General features: G+C 44.7%; 1 protein-coding gene across 5 annotated transcripts in view; it reads left to right on the top strand.

Annotated features, from left to right (window-relative positions):
* The window catches only part of LOC105684547 (dachshund homolog 2), a 182,984-nt gene that overhangs the window by 65,155 nt on the left and 95,366 nt on the right, over nt 1–22,463 (top strand). For 3 of the 5 annotated variants that reach the window (XM_048651402.1, XM_048651404.1, XM_048651400.1), the window contains one exon: nt 19,234–19,382. In XM_048651402.1, coding sequence (XP_048507359.1) covers nt 19,234–19,382 — 149 coding nt within the window. The remainder of the gene's footprint in view (nt 1–19,233; nt 19,383–22,463) is intronic. The other 2 variants (XM_048651403.1, XM_048651401.1) reach the window with 1 other exon arrangement.

Here is a 22,463-nt window from a genome sequence, read left to right as displayed (position 1 = left end):
AGTCCGCATCCTCCGCACGTCGATTTACCGCGACTATAAACGTATCAAGTTGATCTGATGTAACCACTCTCCGTCTGTCACAAGCGGGTAATGACGTCCACTTAGCGCTAATAATTATTTTCATTGGGGTTCCGTCCACGTATATATATATATATATACACGTACACCGACGGAGGGTCTCTCCGATTTACCTTCCCCTGACCCCCTCGCGCCACCCCTTCAGGTTTTTTTTCCCCCCGTCTCTTTGCCCCCGTCCGCAACGTCGTCGGGACGCTCGGACAACTTCCTGCATACGAACGGATATAAAAATAGAGCTTGGCTATAAAGCGAATGGGCGAATCGGAGGAGAGAACCGTCCGTGTCTAGCTCGGAGCCTTGAATTACAACGCGATTCGTTGAATCGCGTTGTTTTGACGAATTTCTCAATTGCCCGTCGAGGGTTGCCCAGGCGAAAAAAGAAGACGAATGATGAAATTCTCGCGTTTCTGATTTTATGCACTTTTGAGGGGGGGGGACAGGTTATCGGATAAGCTCTTGCGTTTCCCAGGCTTTGATATTAGAGGAATAAAACGCGGATGTGAAATCTGTGAATTGCGCGGGGTTAGGGTAAACAAGAACCGAGGGATAGATCCTCCCCGGTGTCGGGGTATAAAGTCCTAAAGCTATATACGGTTGCGTAGCTGGTAATTAATGGAGAAACAACAAGGCGGTAAAAACAATGAAAGAAGAGCGCGTCGGAAATCACACCCCTAAATAAAGTGAGCCGGTGTTGGAAGGGCGGCGGGATCGGTGTCGGTCAGCGAGACGCACCCTTGCCAAAGAGCGAGCGGAGCGGAGCGGCAGCAGCATCGGCAATAAACCACCCTCGAGGTAGGGGGGGGGGGGAGGGGTTGTTCGGTCGGTGTTGGGCGCGAGCCTGGCCGTAAAACTTAGAAACAATTGCCTTTTATTGTTTTGTTGATATTTAATTTTCTCGGGATTGGACAAAGGGCTTGACCAAAGACCACCTAGGATCACGACCTCGGCTCCTCTCCTTTTTACTCGACTCTTATTTTCGCTCCGTTGCTGCGTTCGCGCCACGGGTATACCCTCACCTACACCCAACCCTGCTCCGTTGCACCAGTCCTAAATAATTTATTGCCCCGGACTATAAGCTATAGCTGGACGGCAGATTTGCGGAAAACGACTCCCATTGTGCACGACCTCCTTTTTCCCGCGTCCTTCATCGGGTTTATTTTATGGCGGCACCCTCGCGACTCGAACGGTGCCAGTGATACCGGCGAAAACAACGAACGCGGAACGGAAACATCCCCTCTCGTCCCTCGTAGCACCTGAAACACGACGTATTAATTGTTCGCGTCGTATCCTTTCGTGAAATCATATTGTCGTCGTTTAGGGACGTTTTTTCCCCGCTGCATCTTCAAATTCGTCGATCGAAAGATATTTCATCGAACAAACGCCGCGGGGGGATTAATTCGGACTTCAGCCGTATATCAGGCTCTAAGATTTTTATTTCGACAGTTTATTTCGGGTTCTCCCCTATATTAATAAGTTTACCGATATTGCCGGTATAAATCCTCTCCGACGATATCACGCTAAGATTTCCGATCATTCTCGCGTTATTGTTATCGCCATTCTCTCACACACTTCTCCAGGCGTTCCAGCTGATGGAAAATTCATTTACCTTGAAAATATTATGTGTAGTTAAAATCGCTGATTAATTATCGAACGTTATGCATAATCACTAATTGGATTATTTTTCTTTCTTTGTTGCAGGTAGGTAACGGAGTCAGATCGCGCGAGTCGAAGCAACCAATTTACACTAGAAGAAAAAAAGAAACTATTTTCATTGATTAGAGGGATGACCAACCTCACCGAGTAACGTGGGTATACCAAACACCGGACATTCTTCGCGAGATTTGGTACCTCTCGTTACCAAACCTTCAAAATACAGTACAGCGAAATCCAAAAGTTGCGCAAATTTTCGAAGCGGTGCGACGTGCCTGGACAGAACGAATCTCGTTCACAACGAAGAGTTAGGGGGATGACCCGCGTTACGCGCGAATGCTAGAAATACAACGTTTCCGCGCGTTTCTTGTTATTCGTACAATAACCTTAAGGGGGGGGGGGCAACATTCCGGTGGGCGATTCTAGCCGTAGGATCGGTAAGGGTATCAAAAACAATATTCTCGGTTGGCATTGTCCTCGACAATAGGTTCGGCCGGCAGCGTAGGGACGTCCATAAACCAGAGCCGTTCGTCGCTCTCCCCCTTTTCCCCGTTTGCTGCGCTCTGCCCCGTTGTCCAATCATCTAAATTATTCCATAAGACGCGCGTACCCGCGTATCGTACGCGAACGGCAGAGAATTCTGGGGCGTTTACTGCTCCATAACGCGTACAATCGGGCGTTATGTGATTTCGGATGTTCATGTTATATATGCTATTTTGACTACGAGCAGCTAGCTGCTGCCACCGGCTTGGGTGGCCCGCCCGCGCGCGCGCGCTTCTTCTTCGAGCCAGAAATATTATGCTATTATTCCAGCTACTGCTATCCTCTCGGACCTATGTATAAAATACACGTATCCATGTATCCCCGTAATATCCACGCTATACGTACCTCGTAAAAGCACCCTTTATTGCGTTCGAATCTTCAACGATAAATACCCGCGTCTGTACAACCTGCAGATGCATATAAGGCTACAAACAACGCGTCCGCGCGGGCTACCGAAAAATTTCAGGTGCCCGGAATTTCGGGGACCAAAGTTGGGAGTTTCGAGTCCGGGAAATCCCATTGGCGAGATGAGGTAGAAAAAATAGCTGAGGGCAATCGCGGAGCGAAGGAGGAGAAGGGAGGGGGGGGGGATTCCGAGGGGATAGATATGATCGCACTTCTTGTTTCGAGAACAAGGTTGAACCTTGGCTTTTCATTTCGATATGGAACAACGTTTCGTGCCCGGAGGCCGAGGTACCGAAATCAAATACAATTCGTGCTTATTACGTATTCAGACGCGCACCAAGCCGTGCAGACGGTTATGCCAAAGTTGATGGTTCTCGAAGCGTGCAGCGAGCGGCACCGTTGGCTGCAGCCGATCTCTTCGCAGTCGCGTCGCCGCTCTCCCACAGAGGAATATAAATTGCTCCGCAAACTTTATGATTCCGTAATGATTTCTGTAATGCCCTCGGGAGGTCCTCTCCTCCGGACCCGTGCTTTTCGCTGAAATATAAAAAAAAAAGAACAAATTTAGTAAGAAAGAAGAATAATGAGAATCAAAAAGAATGAAGAAAAGCGCGATTATTTCTTATACCTCCTCGCGCCATTATTCGCGTATACTTTTATATTTTTCATTCTCTCTCCGTAATCGTTACCTCGGGAAAATTTTCATCTCCGTACATCGGTCCGCGCGGTGCGAAAATACGCGGTCACGAGGATGATATAAATTTCCAAAGTCTTGTATAAATAAGTGGCGATAGTTACGCTCGCACTAATTCTGGAGTAGATTCGAACCTTTTGAAATTTCCTATTACAAGAGCGTTGCTATTATTGTTATCGTTGAGAAGTGAACCGTTTGTAAACAAAAACAGAAATAAATATTCGTGTAAACTAAGGGGGTGATAATAATTCCTGAAATAGAATCCGTTGAGATCATCGTGACTAAAAATACACGATAGATTCGATGTACGACGCGGCCGGAGCGAACGCTTACGCACACAACGTCTCGCCAAACTCGAACATATTTTCGAATCACTGTCGGACTCCGCGTCGAATATTCGTCCGAATAATCTACATTCGAATGACCGAGAACGCGCCCAACATCGATTCGATATAACGTCGCGTTTAAATCATCTTATACGTGCCGAGAACGCGATGTGGTTTTGTGGTTGCCGTTGGCAGCTGGCGCCGTGAAACGATACTGGAAAAATTGTCTATGGTCGTGTCGCGCGCGCGAGACGCTTTTCATAAGGTACATCGGATTTCCATGTTTCGAATCGCCGGACACGGAGCAATTGTAGAAATGAAATGTAAAATAAACAGAAAAGGAGAATACGAGGCGAATTAATCGACGCAAAGTTTTACACTAGCTGCGACGATAACGAGCGTCAAGTGTAATTGTATAAACCATGCACTTTCGGTCCGCCGGTTGTGTTTCGTTTTCCCTTTTTCGCGTGCGGTGCACTTAACTCCGTTAGGTCGAATGGTTTTTCGAGGCAATTGCGACTGTTACAAGCTGCACGCAGTGGTCGAACTCGCTTTCCTCCCTCTTCTCTTCCTATTCCGTTTCGCGTGTGTGTGTGTATGGCGAAGGCGTAGAGCGCATGTGAATGTGCCGCGGGTATAATCGGACGCGCGCCCGTAATGCAAGTTGTTATCTGAAATCGCACGCTCGAGACCTCGCCGCCCGAGCGTTCGAAATCTCGGTTTTCCCGCGAATGAAAAATAAACTTCGGTTCGCTGAAACGCGGAGAAAGTGCGTGCTCAGCGCGGGAATGAGAATGGAGAAAAGGAGGACCTCCGTATCGAATCCCGCTGCAGGGAAGAAAATTCGGAGGCTCGGAAAATAATATTAACATAAGCTTTATCTAAATGTTAATACGTCCCATTATATCGAGTCCTCGAAAATACCGCGGAGTGTTGTATCGGTATACGCCGCACACATTTGTATCCGAGTTATATTACGGAGGGGTGTTTTAGGGGTGGAAGGTACGAGGTACCGGCGCCCGCCTTTGCCGGGGTATATAAGTGGGGCCCCGCGGGCTTAAAAAGCGAGCGTTTAAAAATGGAAAAATGTAATATCTGAAGTTGAAAGTCGCGAGAAGAGAGCCAGCCAGATAGAACTGGAGGAAAAGAAAGAAGAAGAGGAGGAGCAGAGGGATGGCTTGTTCGCTCTCCCCGTGCTCTTTATTTTCCCATTATTCAAATATAAATGTAAATGTAAACGTTGATACAAACGGATAGGTAAATGGAAAGAGAGAATTCAATTGTTGTCAGGGAGGAAGGAAATTAGTTTATAAGGAAGCGACGCGGGAAAAATGTTGCGTAGGGACCTCGCGCGTCGCGACCGGCGTTTACTGCTGCAGATACGCTATACATACGGCACTAAGAGGAGCCTTCGATTCTCTCCTCCGATTCCCTTCGCCTCCCTCGTGTCGATTCTGGTCCTTCTCTCTCACCCTCGCCCTCGCCCTCGTTCCAGTCGACCGGTACAGTCCGAAAGGAAAAGATTAAGTCCCCGTCGAATCCGAGCGATTTTCGCTGCGTCGCCTCCGATCACCCCTCGTCCCACATCACCGCGGTATACGCACACGTACGCGGTGGTAAAAAAAGAGCTCCCATTTTCAAACTTGGCTCGACTTTTTGCCGTTGAATAACTCGGCCATAGAATAAAACAAGTTGAGCTTTTTTCGGTTTGGAAGAAGCAGCTGCCAGAGAATTTTCAAGCAGAATCGCAAGCTTCGGTCTCCTAGGTTGATTCGTATTGAGAGTCAACTAGAATTCGTTGGCGTAGGCTCAGTTTTCATTCAATTTCAAACGTGAATCTGTTTGTTTTTTTTGTTTTTTTATTTTTTTATCCTTTGCGCCACCCCGTGTGTAATCGTGCACCGACCTGGACAAACACGACTGGAGTGGGGAAGGGAGAGGGAGAAGATCGGATTTATCTGAATGTCGAAATCAAATCAGCTAGCTGGAATTAGAGATGGCATTACGGGCTATCAGCACATGTGCACCCTGCATTTCCTGACCGTGTTCATTTGTGTGCAACATCAGCAACAGCGGTAGGAACAGAACAATGCAGAACGAGCGGCAATGCGATGCGAATGAACGTCGGATGATATCGCTATACCCCGCAACGAGAGATGAACCCTCTTTTCCGGGTACTACAGGGGCGTCCGGACGCCCCGGGGTGTAGAAGCTACTCCTCCTCCTCCTCCTCCTCCTACTCCTACTGATTTTACTAATACTGACGCCGCTCCAGGTCGACTCGATGGAATAACTTCGCTCATGTTGTAATCGGACTCGTCCAAATAAAATTTGTGTTATGAACAAAAATTTGGGTTATGAACATTGGCAGGCATAAATTTTCTTAAATGGTGATTGGATGTAGAAAATCCTGACGTGTCAAATGAATCGGTGGAACGATGAAAAAAACCTCTTTCTTTCTCGGTGAGTTGATGCCCTTCAATTCATTTTCGAGACATGAGCTGAATACTTTACAGGTGAAATATGCTAGGTGACATTTCATTGAATTCTGCTGTTCAGGTGATGGAAAAGAATGACGATTGGAATTTTCGCGATTTTCGCGGAGGCAACGAATTAACCATTTGTTGGTCATAGTATTTCGATGTATTCTTGTGTACCTACACTGAAACATGAGAAACATGCATTCGTCGAATAAATTGAGCTACGAATTTTTCTGATCGAGATACCCTCGATTTTTCACTTTTTAGAGAAAAAAAATTGAAATATCTCGATAGGAAAAATTCGTAGCTCAATTTGGCTTTCAGATATGGATTCCTGAGCAGATTACATGAGCGATTACTCTTGAAGAACCGAAAAAAAATTCGATTTTTGAGCAAAAAGTAAATCATTATTTTAATCAGGTTTAATATGCTTTTCTGACGTATTTTGACCTCAGGAATCCGAATCTAAAAGAAAAATTAATCTATCTCTAAAATTGACCGAGTTATCGCCAATTTTCAGCTTTTTGGGGTCAAAAATAAAAAATTGATTTTTTAGTCTATCTTAATGTAATTTGAGCTCAGGAATCCGATTCCGGAAGAAAAATTGATCTATCTTCAAAAATGACCGAGTTATCGCCGAATTATCGCATTTTTTGTCATAAATTTGAGGATATCTCGAAGGGAAAAAATCGTTGCTCAATTTGGACAACGGATTCGTGTTCCTGAGGTCAAAATACGTAAGAAAAGTGCCATACGATCAATTTTGAAAAATAAAAATTTTTGGTCAAAATTTGAAAAAATCGTAAGGGGTACCCCTTGGAAAAATCTCAAATTTTGGCCAAAAATTTTTATTTTTCAAAATTGATCGTATGGCACTTTTCTTACGTATTTTGACCTCAGGAACACGAATCCGTTGTCCAAATTGAGCTACGATTTTTTCCCTTCGAGATATCCTCAAATTTATGCCAAAAATTGCGAAAAAATGGGGATAACTCGGTCATTTTTGCAGATAGATCAATTTCTCTTTCGGATTCGGATTCCTGAGCTCAAATTACATTAAGATAGACTAAAAAATCAATTTTTTATTTTTGACCCCAAAAAGCTGAAAATTGGCGATAACTCGGTCAATTTTAGAGATAGGTCAATTTTTCTTCCAGATTCGGATTCCTGAGGTCAAAATACGTAAGAAAAGTGTCATACGATCGATTCTACAAAATAAAAAGATTTGGCCAAAAATTGAAAATTTAAAAAATTCATCGTATGGCACTTCTCTCATGTATTTTGACCTCAAATAGCGGATTCGTGTTTCTGAGATCGAAATACATAAGAATACATCGATGACAAAAATTTTCGATTCTTTACCAGAAATTGGTAAAAAGCACAGCCCGCAATCTTCGTGTTTCTGCGGTCTTGGGAGACAAACTTGAAATACTTTTCGTATAGATTGACCGCACGTTCGGAGTCTGCGACGTACGAACGAGTCGCGTTCAGATATCGACACGATCGGACAAATGACGAATCGGGTAGTTAATTCGAGTCGATCTCGTGCTCTGAAAGGCGCGAAAATCTCTCCGCTTGTTGATATATCATCAGATCGGTTTCCAATCGGGTGGTCTTCGCGGCAGCGACACTTCCTCTCATCCTTTCTTCCATAATAATTACCGTCCCTTCACCCTCCTCGCCCCCCCCCCCCCCTCTCTCCCCCTCAGCACGTTTGCGCGTATAACATGTATCCCTCGGATCTGGATTCCGGGCGCGTGGATCTTCATCTCAATTTTTTTTTTTTCTTTACTCCTCTTCTCTTCTCGCGCGCATTCCAGTTAATCCTTTTTATTTGGGCCTCCGGTGCACTCGGGTAGACCGCGCGCGGCGCCTCGGGGTGTCCCTCGGCAGCTGCACACGAATAATATCCATCCGAACACCGAACATTCTACGAATGTCGGTGCTTAGCCTCGGCAACAACGACAAGAACAACACCGAAGAACGCCGCGCGTCTTATAACGCTGCGATGATTTTAACCGCAAAGACGCGTACCTCCGCACACCGCGTGCGTACCCACCGTTGGGGTATATTTCAAATGGTCACGGTCGAAAACCGCAACGAAACGTCCACGTGCGCCTCCCGTAAGCAGCCGACTCTCGTATTCCCGCCGACGTGCACACGAGGCACACATACGTATTCGTACTTATTCGCGGGATAAAAGAAATAAAGAAAACGAGAAAAAAAAGAAGCGAAATGTTTTTACTTCTACGTTTATCGAGGAGCGATTCGAGAATCGCGCACCGTGATATTAGCCAGCTTTTATATGACGTCGAGTGCAAGTGCAAAGCGATATTCTCCTCTCAAGGCGCTCGGGTTGATGTCCAATGGAATTCGTACGTATATCGGCGGGCACATTAATGCCTGTGGGTTACGTACATCTCCGTGTATATAATTTGGCCGTGGGCTCGGTCAGCTGAGGGATTTACGGAGTCCGAAGAGGGTGAAACGGGGGGAAAAAAAAAACAAAGTAGTGGAAATACACGGAGTGCAAGAAGTAGAGGGAGAAAGGCGATCGCGATCTTGGTAGAGAGGACGCGACGTACCCGACTTCGACTTTTATACGATATGAATAAATACACATACGTGTGTACACACCGCGTACAACGGGGGAGGGGAATCGAGGCACGCGTGTGTCTCGCTTCCATGCGTCGTTTGAGAATCGGTCAGCAGCAAGAGCAGGAAACGTTAATTTATCTATACGAGCCGGAGGGGACAAACCGACGGACCTTTTATACCTACAAACGCACTACCGTAAGGGAACTCGATTCGCGTTGTTTCGCCGTCTTTAAACGATCGCTGTCGTTAGTTTTTTACTTTTATTTTATTTCTTTTGGTTTTTTTTTTTCTTTTATTCGACAACGCGCCCGCAGTACGCGCATACGATTATCCTTCCTCCGAGGATTGAAATGACAGCGTAGCCTCGCGACACGAGCCGAAGATATATTTTCGAGTAATTAGTTAATTACCAATCGCCGACGGACCGTCATCAGTCATTAAGATAGTCGGTTTCAAAACTACCCAGCCGTCATTTTTAATACAGATAAATTTATCTTCTTTTTTTTTTCCATCGAATGATCGCTGGGATCGGTTTGATAATTATTTGTAAGGAGAGAAAATAAAAGAGAAATAAAAGGGCAGCAAACGAAACGGCTACGGGGGTTGGGGTGTGCAGCAGGTGTTCGATAATTACAAATGTTTCGTATACTTAATTATAATTTATGTAGGTTCAATTTGTATTGTAGGTATTATATATACGTATATACCTCGAAAACGTAGTATCCGCGCGAACTTTGTTCCCCCGTTGTGGAATTCAACCACTGCAGCGCGTACACGTTTCGTTCGGAGTTGCCACAAATTCTTTGAAACAAATATAATTCCTTAATTATTATTCCTTCGGTAAAAGTAAAGTACCTTCAAGCTTTGGACTCTGAGACTCCTTTGAATCGCAGTCGAGCTCATTTAATAACCTTATTAATTATGTAATTATGAAACCCGTAGAACACCAGATCCACTGAATATTATTATTTTATATACCCAACTCGTATTGTGCGTATAACGCAACCGCCACGCAACAGCGTTTCGCTTCGTCTTACCCTTTATTTTTTTTACGCGCAAAAAATGTTGATAATTTTTCTTCCGATTCAAATTGCACGATTTCACCCGAACGAGTAATGATTTTCGGGAGACCCGCGACTGCAATTTCACCACCTCGATATACACAGCGACGTATAAATACGTCGGGTATATTTTTTGTTAGCGAAATCACAAGCGGGCTCGTTTCTTGCCGCTAACTGCAGGCAAACTGCGGTGAGAATTAGAGTACAATAACTCATTAGGGTGCGGACCGTTGCACGTTGACGCTACGGGGGATGAATAGAAGGAGAAAATATGCCGAGAGGGAAAGAAGTTTTGGGGTTGTTGGGATTCGTTAACACCTCGAGAGAAGACCTTCCGCAGCTCGCTTTGTTTCACGCTCTTACCAATTCCCCGTTCTTTGTTAACTTGATTAATTAATGCTACTATATGAAAAATCATTTTCCACGCGGCTCTTACATGAATTTTGTACATTTTAATATTCCTCTTCGTTTCTTCAATTTTTTTTTCTATATTTTTGTTTTCCGCTTTCGTTCGTTCGGGCGTAGAGCGATGTACACCGTGCACCGATACTCGAGAAGACGGTAACACGCGTTGTTACTTACCCTCCACCCGGCACAATTTCGACTTTTATTCAATACACGTAGGCACCGTACGTACGTACGTACGTACGTGGATACGGTCGAAGGCGGGCGGAGCTCCGGGGCGTCCGGCGTTCGGGTTTCCTTTGAAAAATATTTTGTTATCTTTCAATTACTCCTCGGACAAGCGATATAATCGATGTAATAAATTTAAAACACACATTGGCCGGCACACCGGCAGCTATCTTCCTCCGCTGCTACCCCGTAGCGGAGGTACGAAAAGGGCGCGTGGGAGTCCGGCGAACGTACCGTAACGTCCGTCCGCGGACGCGGGACGCTGCGGCGCTCCGCCGTCCTGACACCTTCAGGTAGATAGACTTCGGTGCCGTACGTGGGCCCTTCTCCTCTTTGCCCTGCGGCGCGTTTCAATTTCGAGACCCTCCGAGGTGCAAAATATCTATATTATAACCCGAGCAAACACGCGATAAATACATACACACACAGCGTCGGACACACCGCGTATACGTGTAGCACCACGTTCTCCTGTATGTGTATATACGATGTAATATATGGTATAGACGCAACGCATGTAACGCGAGGAAAACTTCGCCAATAAAAGTAATTGAAAACTCTCGCGCGCAAATGGCGCGGTCCCACGCAAGAATTACAACCGGCGATGCTGCGGAGAAAAAATTAGGAAGCGGAGATCAAGATGAATATGTGTACGCCGTTCAATTTTCCGATAAATATACACACGGCGTGAGGGGTGGTGGAACAAAATATTCAACTCGTTCGAATAACGAAAGCAATTCGGGTGGAAAAAGCTCCGTCGCAGCTGCCGCAAGAAGCAAATTCGTCGGGCCACCCGGTAGATTCCGTGACATTCGCGTGTACGTTCGACGACGTGATTATCTCCGTGGATTCTTCTGCGGGGTAGGGTAAAATCTCTCTCCTCTTTTTCCGCTCTACTTCGACAGCTTATTATTTACATTGGCATCGAGCAATCAGGTGGTGCAGCTGAGTGGCTCGTGTGGGATACGATGTCGCGTTGGTTAGCGTTGTAGCGAACACGTACCACTTACGAGTACGCGTTACCTCGTCGTACCACCTATATACACGTAACGCGCGTACATCTCCCTTAATCCCTCCAATTTCGATGTTTATTTGAGAAGGTCGCGTCGTCTGAGGACCGTGTAATCCCAGCGATTTGTCCCCGGAGAGGCAACGGATTACCTTCGAGGATCATCCGCGACTCGGTGTAGATATAGGTAATACCGATACGGCTAACTTCCCGATCTCTTATCCCGTTCCAAATCTTTTCCTCCTCCTCCTCCTCCTCCTCCTCCTCCTTTTCGTTTTCATCACTCACCAAAGTCTTCTACTACTCGAAAAGTCAAATAGGAGAAAACCTGGTAAAAAAACGGAGATAATGTAAATAAATGCGCGCTTTACACAGTGCAGCGCCCGTATAAATTATAACGTTTGGAAATGATAACCCCTCGGTTTCTCGCGCTGCGCCAGGGTGACCCGCGCCCACGAGCTGCGGCGAGAGGAAAAGAAAAAAGATGGAAGAAGCAAAAAAAAAAAAAAAAAATTAAAATTAGTTCCACTGCACCGAGATATTGCGCTCCCCATCCGAATATTATTATGCAAAGCCATGGCAATAAAAATAACATATTGCAACCCAGAGGCAGAAGTTTTAATCCAATATTACACACGGAGATGTATAATTTCACCCCGCTACGCGAGAAAGACTTTTCTCTTCCTCCGGTTGAAACCACGCCCAAATTTTTTTGTTACAGTCCAGAAAATCTCGTCATTAATTTCATTCGAATTTTTGACATCTTGTAGCGACAGGGCGAATACCGAGGTCGGATTTATTAAGATTCTTTCGGTTTTTCTTTTCTCATTTTTTTACAGGCATCTTCGAGCAGGGTTGTAAAAATCGGAGGATTTGACCGAAAATAGGAGAGATTGTAGGTACTGCGGGGTGCGCGTGGGCGCCGTAAAAATAAGGTGTGTGTATACATAAGACGGTCGTCCGGGGTGCGGGACAGATTTTTCTCTTTCCGTTCTCCGAGCTTTTTCTCCATTTTTATATTTAACGTGTGAAATCGGACAAATCCAATCTGACTTGCGAGTCGTAAAAATTTATAATTTGGAAAATATTGCGGGTTAGGATTTGGCCGGGTGAAAGTATGTGTACGGCGCGTGTATAAAGTAGGCGGTATATATCTATATCCGTAGTCAGTCGCGTTGGTAGCTCCGATGCGAATCAAGTTTATAAAGCGGGAAATCGAAAGGGCATCGCCACGAGGTACATAAAGGGCCGATAACGAAAAGCGACTTTTGACGAAAATTGAAGTCGTTGTTATGACGGGAATTGCATTCGACGATGCTTTACGACGGGTTTTGTTCTTCCCCCCTCCCCTCACCCCACCCCCTCCACCCCCTCCACCGTACAACCCCGTGACAAAAAGGGAAGTAGAAATCAGCAGAAAACCCTGACCCCTGCGCCGAAGCTACCTCGACGATAATTCGAGCGTACGAAACGTCCGCGTCCATTTCTAGAGGAGAAGAGAACCGAGCGTCGAAACTTATATTAAAAAAAAAAAAGAAAACAAAAAAAGAAAAATAGGAACGAAACGCAGCGGCGAAAGAGAGAAAGATGCGGAAAAAGGGACGTCGGGGGGGCTGCAAGTCGGACCGGGAACTATAGTCGAGGGAAATCAATATAAGGGTGGTCGACGTGCGCCACCCACTCGTTCTATGAGTACACTAATACCGAAAGGCTACATCATCCTACCAGATGTAAGGTCACGTGTAATCTGACACCACGCGATGTACCTATACACGTATATGTATACATTCATTATATACGTTATAACCGTGTAGACGAAAGTTATATTTTTATACACACGCAAACTGTTCACGTAAATAATACATCGTGTATAAGGGGTGTTCCAGAAGACTGCAGCGGTGGCTTTCTTACTTGCTCTACAATAGTTCAGAAATAGAGGATATTTCATGCCAAACTACCTAGCGATCGCTAGAAATTTTTTCCAACCCTTTGTGGCCCCCTAAAAATGATAGAAAAAATGTTGAATTTTCGTAATCATCGAAGGTGATTCTTGCGTTTAAACTTGTTCGAAAAAGAAGGTCAATAAAATAATCCGAGTCACGGTAAATTCGGCACGGCGTGCCCGACGCGCGTGTAAAATGGGTCGAGAGGGAGAGAGGGCGAAAGAGTGTAAAAATTGAGAACGAAAAGATTCTTTTTTTTTTTTTTCTTTTCAAGGGTAGCGGAGGGTGGTCCTGGTCTAGGGGGTATATAACACGAGTGTTCGGTTCGATTGGTAGGGTATACAAATACGATTGAGCTTCTCTTCGGTCGTATTGAGTTGAAGAGGTTGTTACAACCCCTTGAATGTAGCTAGCTGCTGGCTGCAAACCGTGCGGCTGCCGAGGTCGTCGATGAGGCGTGACGTACCCCGAATCGCTCTATAAATATAAATATGAATACGACTGTAGCACGAAACGCCGAGGCACCTGATACCCCTGGTGTAATGAGAACCAAAAATGACAGAAAAAAAAAAAAAAGAGACAAAAATTAAAATTTCTAGCGGCTTCGCCGGTTCACGAGCTCACGACATAAACGGCGCGTACATCGTTTGTTTATTCGTCTGACAACTCTCCTTTATTTTTCCATTTCTCTCCCACAGTATACACATTTATTGTATGTATATACGATGTACGTGCATACCTGTACACGTACATCGTATATGATGAGAGCGAGCCATTCCACGCTGGGGTATTTGAGGTTGCACAGGTATTATTTGCGCACAAGACGGTAGCGGGATATGCCCTGATAACGAAGGTAATAATTCAAAGATAATGCAGCAGCAGCAGCAGCAACAGCAGCAGCACCACCGGCAGGGCGCATACTTTTCTCTCTGGATATGTAAAGTACACACGTACGAACGTTGGTGGTGGTATACGCGTATATGCACGTGTATCAAGCGCGGCTATCGCGCTACCAGCGGCAGTAGCGGTAGAAAACCGTCTTCTAGCTATTGCTGCACTCTATACACCACCTATCCACAATGCTCTCCCTTGTTAGGTCGCCCGGAGATTAACCGTATGTATCTTTGTTTTTTATGTGCTCTTCTCTCGACTTCCGGTTGGCCTATATTATTTCCTGTTTCTCATGCGAGTCCCGAAACCCGCGCGCTTTTCCTTTTTATCAACTTCCCGGTTCGGCGTGGCTGCGGGGAGTTTCACGATTCGAGAAATTTTTCACGGTCTCACATTTTTCTCGTTTCGTTTCGTTTCTGATTAGTCAGAGCGTTGAATATTTTTTTTTTTTTTCACCACTGCACTTCGAGGCGGATCATTTAATCGAACTGCGGCGCAGACCGAGCGCGAAAACGGGGTCCGGAGCAACCCTAATATTGCGGACCGCTGTTGTCGCAACGCGTTGCCACCCCCTCACACGTATATATATATATATATATATATATATATATATATATATATATATATATCCGCATATATACGGATATAGACGTCCATTAATAATACAACCGTACCACACATATTGGACACAATTCACCTTGAAATTAACTGAAATTACTGGTAGCCGATTGGTAAGCCCTTGTGCCAAATTGACTCCGAAATTGACAATTCAGTGTGCCACCACCCTCGCGGCAAACATGCACCCCTGTTATTGCGATGCAAAAGTTATCAGCTGTTATGCAGAAGTACGATTTACAACAACAACAATAACGATACGTATACGTTGGTTATATAGCGACATTCGCGTGTGTAATTATCGTTGCAGAGTGCGCGCGGGGGGGGGGAGTCGAAGCTCCGCGAGTTCCATTTTTCTCCTTCTTCCGTTTCGTTTGTTTCCCTTCTTTTATCGATCATCGTACGTTTTCCTTCGGCATTTTCGGATGTCCAGACTCGTATATATGTATACACGATACGGGGTGTTGCACGCGAGAAACTAGGGCGTTCGGGGTGCGAGCATATATAAGTTGCATCCGGCGCTGTTGATGAATTGGATAAATATTCAAATACGATTCGAATCGTTGTTACGAGCGGGGATCAATTTTACAACGTGACGCAACGTCGAATAGAATAATATCCGTACATTCGGAATTCCCGTGATCCGAAACAGTAGGAGAAATTAAAAACTCGTATATCCGTGGAAAACAAATTCATCGCGCACATGCACCCGCGGTACGTACGGTATAAAGAAATTTCTAAGAGACTGCACGCATGAGGTAACGCGATAAAACACTACAAAAAGATCTGTTACATTTGATCGTGGAATTCAAGCAGATTATACGTACGCACATACATTTATTCTAATATACCTCGTTCTCTGCGGTATATGTAACGTGTCTGACAATGCCACATAATTTGGTACACATACATTATACGTATTATTCCTTCTGCATATTATGCAAGAGATGTTCTAGCTACGCACATAAGGAAGAAGTTTTTTTTAATTGGAAACGGAACGATGATAACAATAACGACGATAACAATAGCCGTAATAATAATAATAATAATCGTACGTAACAATCGTCGGAAGGTTTTTTTTTTTTCTCCAGATCTGATAACGCGTCACGATTTGTTGGCTGAGTTTTAATTGATTTAATTACGCACCGCATACACACATCGGTGTACCGCACGTAGGGACGTATCTGGTATCTCAGTCTCTGTATACGCACCGCTCGAATATACGTATATACATACATATGTATATACTTTTTCTCTGAAAATATATTGGAAACGAAAGCAGACTCATAACTTGTTGAATGGCGCGGCGTATCATCGCGGGGTACGAATATCATCGTCGATTCAAATTGTTAGAAATTAATTGCGAATATTTTTCACAATCGAAGATCACGGTTAAGAACGGACAAGAGATTCCAGAAATAATTTCCAAGAGTTATAGTGGTCAGGTGCATTTCGCTAAGTATTTATTGTTGCTACAAGGGTCGATTTATCACTACACGAAGATCGATACGTGATTATAGTATCAGAGACGTTCGGCCGTGTTCGTATCCGATGTCATAACACGCGTGTAATTCACGGGTAATTTTGGACCCCGCTATACATAACGTGGATCGTATTTAAAAAGTACATACATCCACTTGTACGCGAGCGCGCGCGTAATACACGTATACGTTTACACGTGTACCTATAACACAAATGTATAATAAACTTGCGGTGCGTTGCACCGCGCACGAGTGATAGATCTTTCTCTCGCGAGTTGAGTTGCGGAGGAACGTGAGGCCAATTAAAGCGATCAACAAACCTGAAGAGAAAAAGAAAGAAAGAAAAAAAAGAAAATATTATACAACCGCGTTACTGTTACTTCTGACTAGAGCTCCGCTGTTGCACCTGGTGAGCGCGAACGATCGAGTTCGTCGATCGTCTCCGACGATTTTCGCCGGGTACGGAGGGTTAAGAACCACATGCCGCTTCGTCGAAGGGGAAAAAAAGAAAACGTGTAAACTTAGAAATAAAGAAGGAAGGGAGATAACGATTAAAATGTGAGAAAAAGCACCCCGTCTTCATCGAGTAGCTAGCCATACACATAAGCCGGTCGACCGTTGAGCATTTTATTTCGGGACAGCTGAAGGAGCCTTGCTCCGGATGATAATTTAGGGCTTGGTTAGGGCCCGAGGAGAGCGGCGCTGCGGGGATAAGAATTAAGGGAAAGGCTTGAGAAATGAAATCGTCAGGTTTTCGTTGCTCGCTTCCATTTTCGATATTAGTTATTGAAATAACTCGGGAGACAAGTGCGGCTAACATTATGGGCGTTAATCGTTTGAGTGCGTTTCTTGTTTTCGGTGTAACCTGAAGCTAAGCGGGTTAAAGGATCACCGCGATTCCGGTGTATGGGTATGTATGTAAATCGTACGTACCTATACGTACGCATAGGCGTATAAACGGACCGCGTAAGCCGCAATCTGTAGACGCGACGCGTCCGAAAGATGTCTAGGTGAATGAGCGAGGAAAAAAAAAAAAAAGATCGTCGGTCAGACTTTCGGTTTCTTCTCGCTCGTGAATTTTCATTCACTTTTTTCTTCGTCTCGAAGACAGAAAAAAAAAAACAAAAAAGAAAAGAAGGCGAGGAATATACGCGCGATGAGATGAAAAAATTACAAGATTAACAAAACTGTCCCGATTCACGTGTGCCACGAGATTTGCGCTTCTCAGGGCGCATCCGCAACGTTTTACGGAATACCGGTATAAATAATTCCATCGATGTGTTGAAAAATAGCGGGGAATAAAAAAATTTACGCACACGCGTACAATACCGCGGCCAAGTTTCTCTACAACGCGAATCGTGTAATACGTATAATTAGAGTTTGTTCAAGTTGCGCAACACGGGCAATAATTCATATGCTCTTATATTGTTTTTTTCTAGTATTTACTTTCGCGATTTATATCACACGTATAAGAGCTCGGGGACCGGTCCCATTAATTGCCATTGTGTTGGTTACGCTAGCACCGTTGTACAACTCCGTAGCGGTAACGAGTTGAAATTGGCTTTGAAAAATCGTCACTCCAATGGGTGAGTAGTCTCGTTGCCGTATATATACGTGTTCGATATCCACCCACGTCTATACCACCTAGACACATTTTAGACGAAAACGCCCGCAACTGGCGCCTGATGTTTAGACAAGGCTAGGCTAGCTGGAAGCCGAATTTACCCGTTACAATATCAACGAGAAATAAATGAATCGCTCGTGTAATTGATTAAATATTTTTCCGCTCCTTCTTCGTCAAATAATAAATCGCTTCGTAAACTGAAAAAAATTTTTTATCGCGGCATACCGAGAATTGAAGATTGATAAATTTATTCGTAACGCGATTTCTTTTTTTTTCTTTTACTTGTTTTTCTTCTTTTTTTCTCCTCTCGCAAAACAATGTAAGCTAAGGAGCATGGAATTGATGCGCATTTAGTTATCTGCACGATATGACCATTTGATAGGAGATATGAATTTTATACCGGCGCGCTTGTTGCGGTAAATCCATGTACTCTTGAATAGTTACAAATTGTTTCGCACGCATGATTCAAGTGGTATGTAATATTCACCGTACATAACACGCATCCAGTCGTGGGTAGATGAAAAAAAGTATCGCATAAAGAATGAGGAAATAATACAGCGCGTATACGCATTATACATATACACACTCGCATAACGTATACCTGCGCGCTAATTTCGTCCGGTTGGAGGTAAAAAAGAAAAAGTTTTACATTCCACAATTCAAGTCGTTGGTCATCCCGTAGCACCTCCTCTCATCCGATCGTTCGCACGATCCTTCGGGCTATCCAACTCTATTAAGCATTCGAATTATATATCAAGCTTTTACACCGACTTTATCTCCGGGGAGGGACTCCTTCTCATTCCTATTTCTTATTCGAGAAATCGTGGGATCTTTTACTCGACAACGCTCTTTATTTCATGCAGATAGCTTGCTCAAACAATTAAATCGCGATCTTGCGCAATTCTATGTAATATACACGCGTGTGATGGATCCGTGTAGATGTTTTTTTATACGTTCGAAATTCTGAACAAAGTATGGTCATGCGAATTTTCTGACAAATTATTAAAAATATTATACGATATGATAAACTTTGTAGCCGATTTGCATAGCTTCGTATTATCGTGGGCGAATCAGAATGCGATAGATACGCGTACGCGTAGACGTATTTAATAGAGTGAAAAAAAAAAAAAACTTCCCGCGGTCGGGTTATCCGGTAACTCGATACCGGGTGTCTCTAACGACAGTAACTCTCTACCATTGTGCAGCTCCAGGCCCGGGAGACCCCCGAAAAGAGCCTCCGTCGGCCTCAGCCTTGCCGCGAGTCATCTAGCCGCAGCAGCGGGACATCATCCGCATCATCCCCTCAAGAAACACCGAATGGACAACGGCGACTACTACGAAAACGGCCATCTAGGTGAGGAGAAAGACAATCATTTTTATTACATCAACGTTCGGGGTGAGGCGCGGGAAATGGGAAAACCCGAGCTTTGTGAAACTCGAATATATGCGATGAAAAACTTTGTTTCTCTTCTTTGTCTTTAAAATAAGTCATCAAAAAAAAAACAAATTTTTGAAATCCACAGTAATATTCGAAGCCCTTGTTGATCATTGAAAAGAAAATATTACAAATATTTTGGGATTTCCCGTTTCGCCCCGCCTTCCCCTACAATTATTCGTTAAGTTACCATTGTTTCCCACCGAGGACAGCTGCGTCCTCGCTATTTGTTCATCGCTCGTTTCAGCTAAGCAAATCCAATTTTCACAGCAATATCTTTGCAATATACTCGCAATTCCAGCAGATATGTACCATATATCTGTCGTATTACACGTATTACTGCAATAATATTACGAAGGGATTCCGAATTAATGAAGTGCCGTTGCAACGTACGGTAGCCATGTGGGGCACGAACGACATTTACTCCTGAAATAGGCGTACGTCGTGTACGTGCACGGTTGGCTGTGTATGTATATACGGCGCATTTGATTACGATCGGTTTGACCCTGCCGGAGTCCGCGGTAGCGGCGAGAACGGCGCAGCGGGTTCTCTATGGTTATAGCAGTAGCGCTGCCGTAGGTATAGCAATCGAATCAATTAATTAGGGGAATCAAACGCACTTGGAGTGCGCAAATTAACTGCAACAGCGGCAGCAACAGCAACTGCAAGTACCGCGTCCAGTTGCGGCTTGTGGTTTGCGGTTTGCGGCTCATACCGCCCTACGCGGCGATGCGTGTAGTCATGTACAGAGTAAATATGTATAATCGTACGTAATGAGCCCTACCTACGTTTTGCCGAACTAGTCGACGTCTCTTCGACGGACCCACCGCGAATCATGAGAGTTCGTTCGTTGTTCTCGAGAATGAGACTGCGGCCCGAATCCGATTCGCCTCCTTTTTTTTTTGTTTTTTTTTTTCTTTTTTTTTGTTTTCGTTCATTTACATTCAACGCGATATCCGTTCAACGAATGTATCAAAATATTTGAAAGCTCATTGTCGGGCTTATTATATTTATCATCACTCCATGCGCTGTACACGCGATACTCTATAAAGCAACGATCTGCGCGGGTGTAGGGAGGGGAGTAGGGGAGAAGAGGGGGGCTAATTAAATTTAATGGCATTATGTACCGTATTGCAAATCTGCAGCTACAGTACACCACACCCATAGATATACGCGTGTTTCATATGTACCGCCGCATTTCGCAGTCGGAGTTCGGTGCAGTAAATAAATAATTATATAGATATGTGGACCGTGTACATACACGCAATCAATTTTACGATAGCAAATACGCCTAGAGCGCAATATTTGCCCGGGTGCAAATGTATAATGTATAAAGTATCGATGAATTAATTGTCGGCGTATAGCTACGCGGGTAGCGTAATTATATGCAGCAGGTTCGTTTTCGCGGTAATTATTTCAAATATAACAGTTTTCCGGAGCTGGCGGTGGCTGGGGGATTCGGTAAATTTTTTTTATTCTTTATTTTCAATTTTCCTTGATACGAAAAATAAGGCCCGTGTACGTACGCAAACACCTGTTTTATTTCGTTGCATTTACAAAAATCCGACGATGCGTGGCACGGTGTAGATGAAATTTGGCGCAAATCATATATAACGCAATTAATAAAGTGAACGAGCAGCCCGCGATTGGCTCGCGATAAAGTTACGGTTGTATCATGTGCATATACATAACTATGTATCCAAAGAACGGTACATACATATATTATGTATAGCCGTGCACATACGTCGTATGGGGGGGTACCTATATCCATTCACGGAACACAATGGAAACACAATAGCTGTTCATTGTTGCCCGATACGCATCTATGTTGTCTCTACGAAATTAAAAGTGATGAGAAAAATAAATATAGCGATGATGGAGAGGGAGGGAGGGAGGGAGGGAGGGAGGAGGAAAAGGTACCGGGGGTTGCGTTCCTGTTTAACTGACGGCGTCGCCGCGTGTCTGCTTCTGGCTAACAGGGTCGGGGGTCGGGTGGGGGGCAGGGGGGGGGGAAGGGGCAAAAGGGGCAAAAGGGACGGGAAAGATAGGGAAAAAGAGAAACAGAAACGGAACAACCGAACCCCGCTGAGTTACGTATACATATACAGTTATATGTTTAGCCGTATAATATGGGCTGGTAATAATTGCCCTCGGTTTCTCCCTGCCCTCTTCTATTCGATGGCGCGAATGCACGAACTGTTCATTACCGCATAGACGAGCGCACGCAAAAACGCGTTACGTATGCAAGTCAATCGTTGCACTACTGCGTTGCGATTTCGAGCTCGGATCACCCGAACTCGCGAACTGTCGTCAAAACGACGAAAAAGCTGCCAACGACTCGTCGCCGCGTCGGTCCGCACGTAGCGTTCCTCTTGTAAAATCTGGAGGAAGGCGCGGTTCGACCGAGGGGGGGGGAGGGGGAGGGGAAAGGGAGGAAAAGGGAGGCAGGTAGTATTAGCCAGGTTTTATTGCTACAAGCTACAGCCGTGGCGGGCAACCGAACGAGGACTGGCAACGGTTAATCAATGCTTTTATGAGCGGAGCACACCCACACGAATTGTACCAACACTGCGGTGAGACGAACGCTCGACAACAATATGCTCCACGGCTCATTATATGCCAGATTAATGTCTGATTATACCTATAACGCAGCCGCGATATGCACTTCGGTCAGTTCGATCTTCATCTGTGTGTTTCGCGTTTTTTCCTACCTCGGTGTCCGTCGGTATATGAAAATTTCGCAAGATCTCGCGAACGTCGCAGCAGCGAGCTAATTTCCCCAATTTTTCTTTCAATTTTCACAATTTTCGCGGAAAAAAAGGAATTCAGTTATTATCGCGATGCGGTGATTCATAAAGTTTTTTTCACCGATTTGGTAAAGTGGATATTTTTTTGCTATTTCGCCTCCGGGTCGCTGGTTGCCCGTGAATCGATACGATCCGATGTTATTCCATAATTTGCGATATTAATTGGGAATGACTTAAGGCCGCGGCCGTATAT

This window comes from Athalia rosae, chromosome 2 (assembly GCF_917208135.1).
Source record: "Athalia rosae chromosome 2, iyAthRosa1.1, whole genome shotgun sequence".
Classification (NCBI taxonomy): domain Eukaryota; kingdom Metazoa; phylum Arthropoda; class Insecta; order Hymenoptera; family Athaliidae; genus Athalia; species Athalia rosae.
Note: the sequence above shows the minus strand (reverse complement) of the source record. Positions and strands in the feature narration are given on the sequence as shown.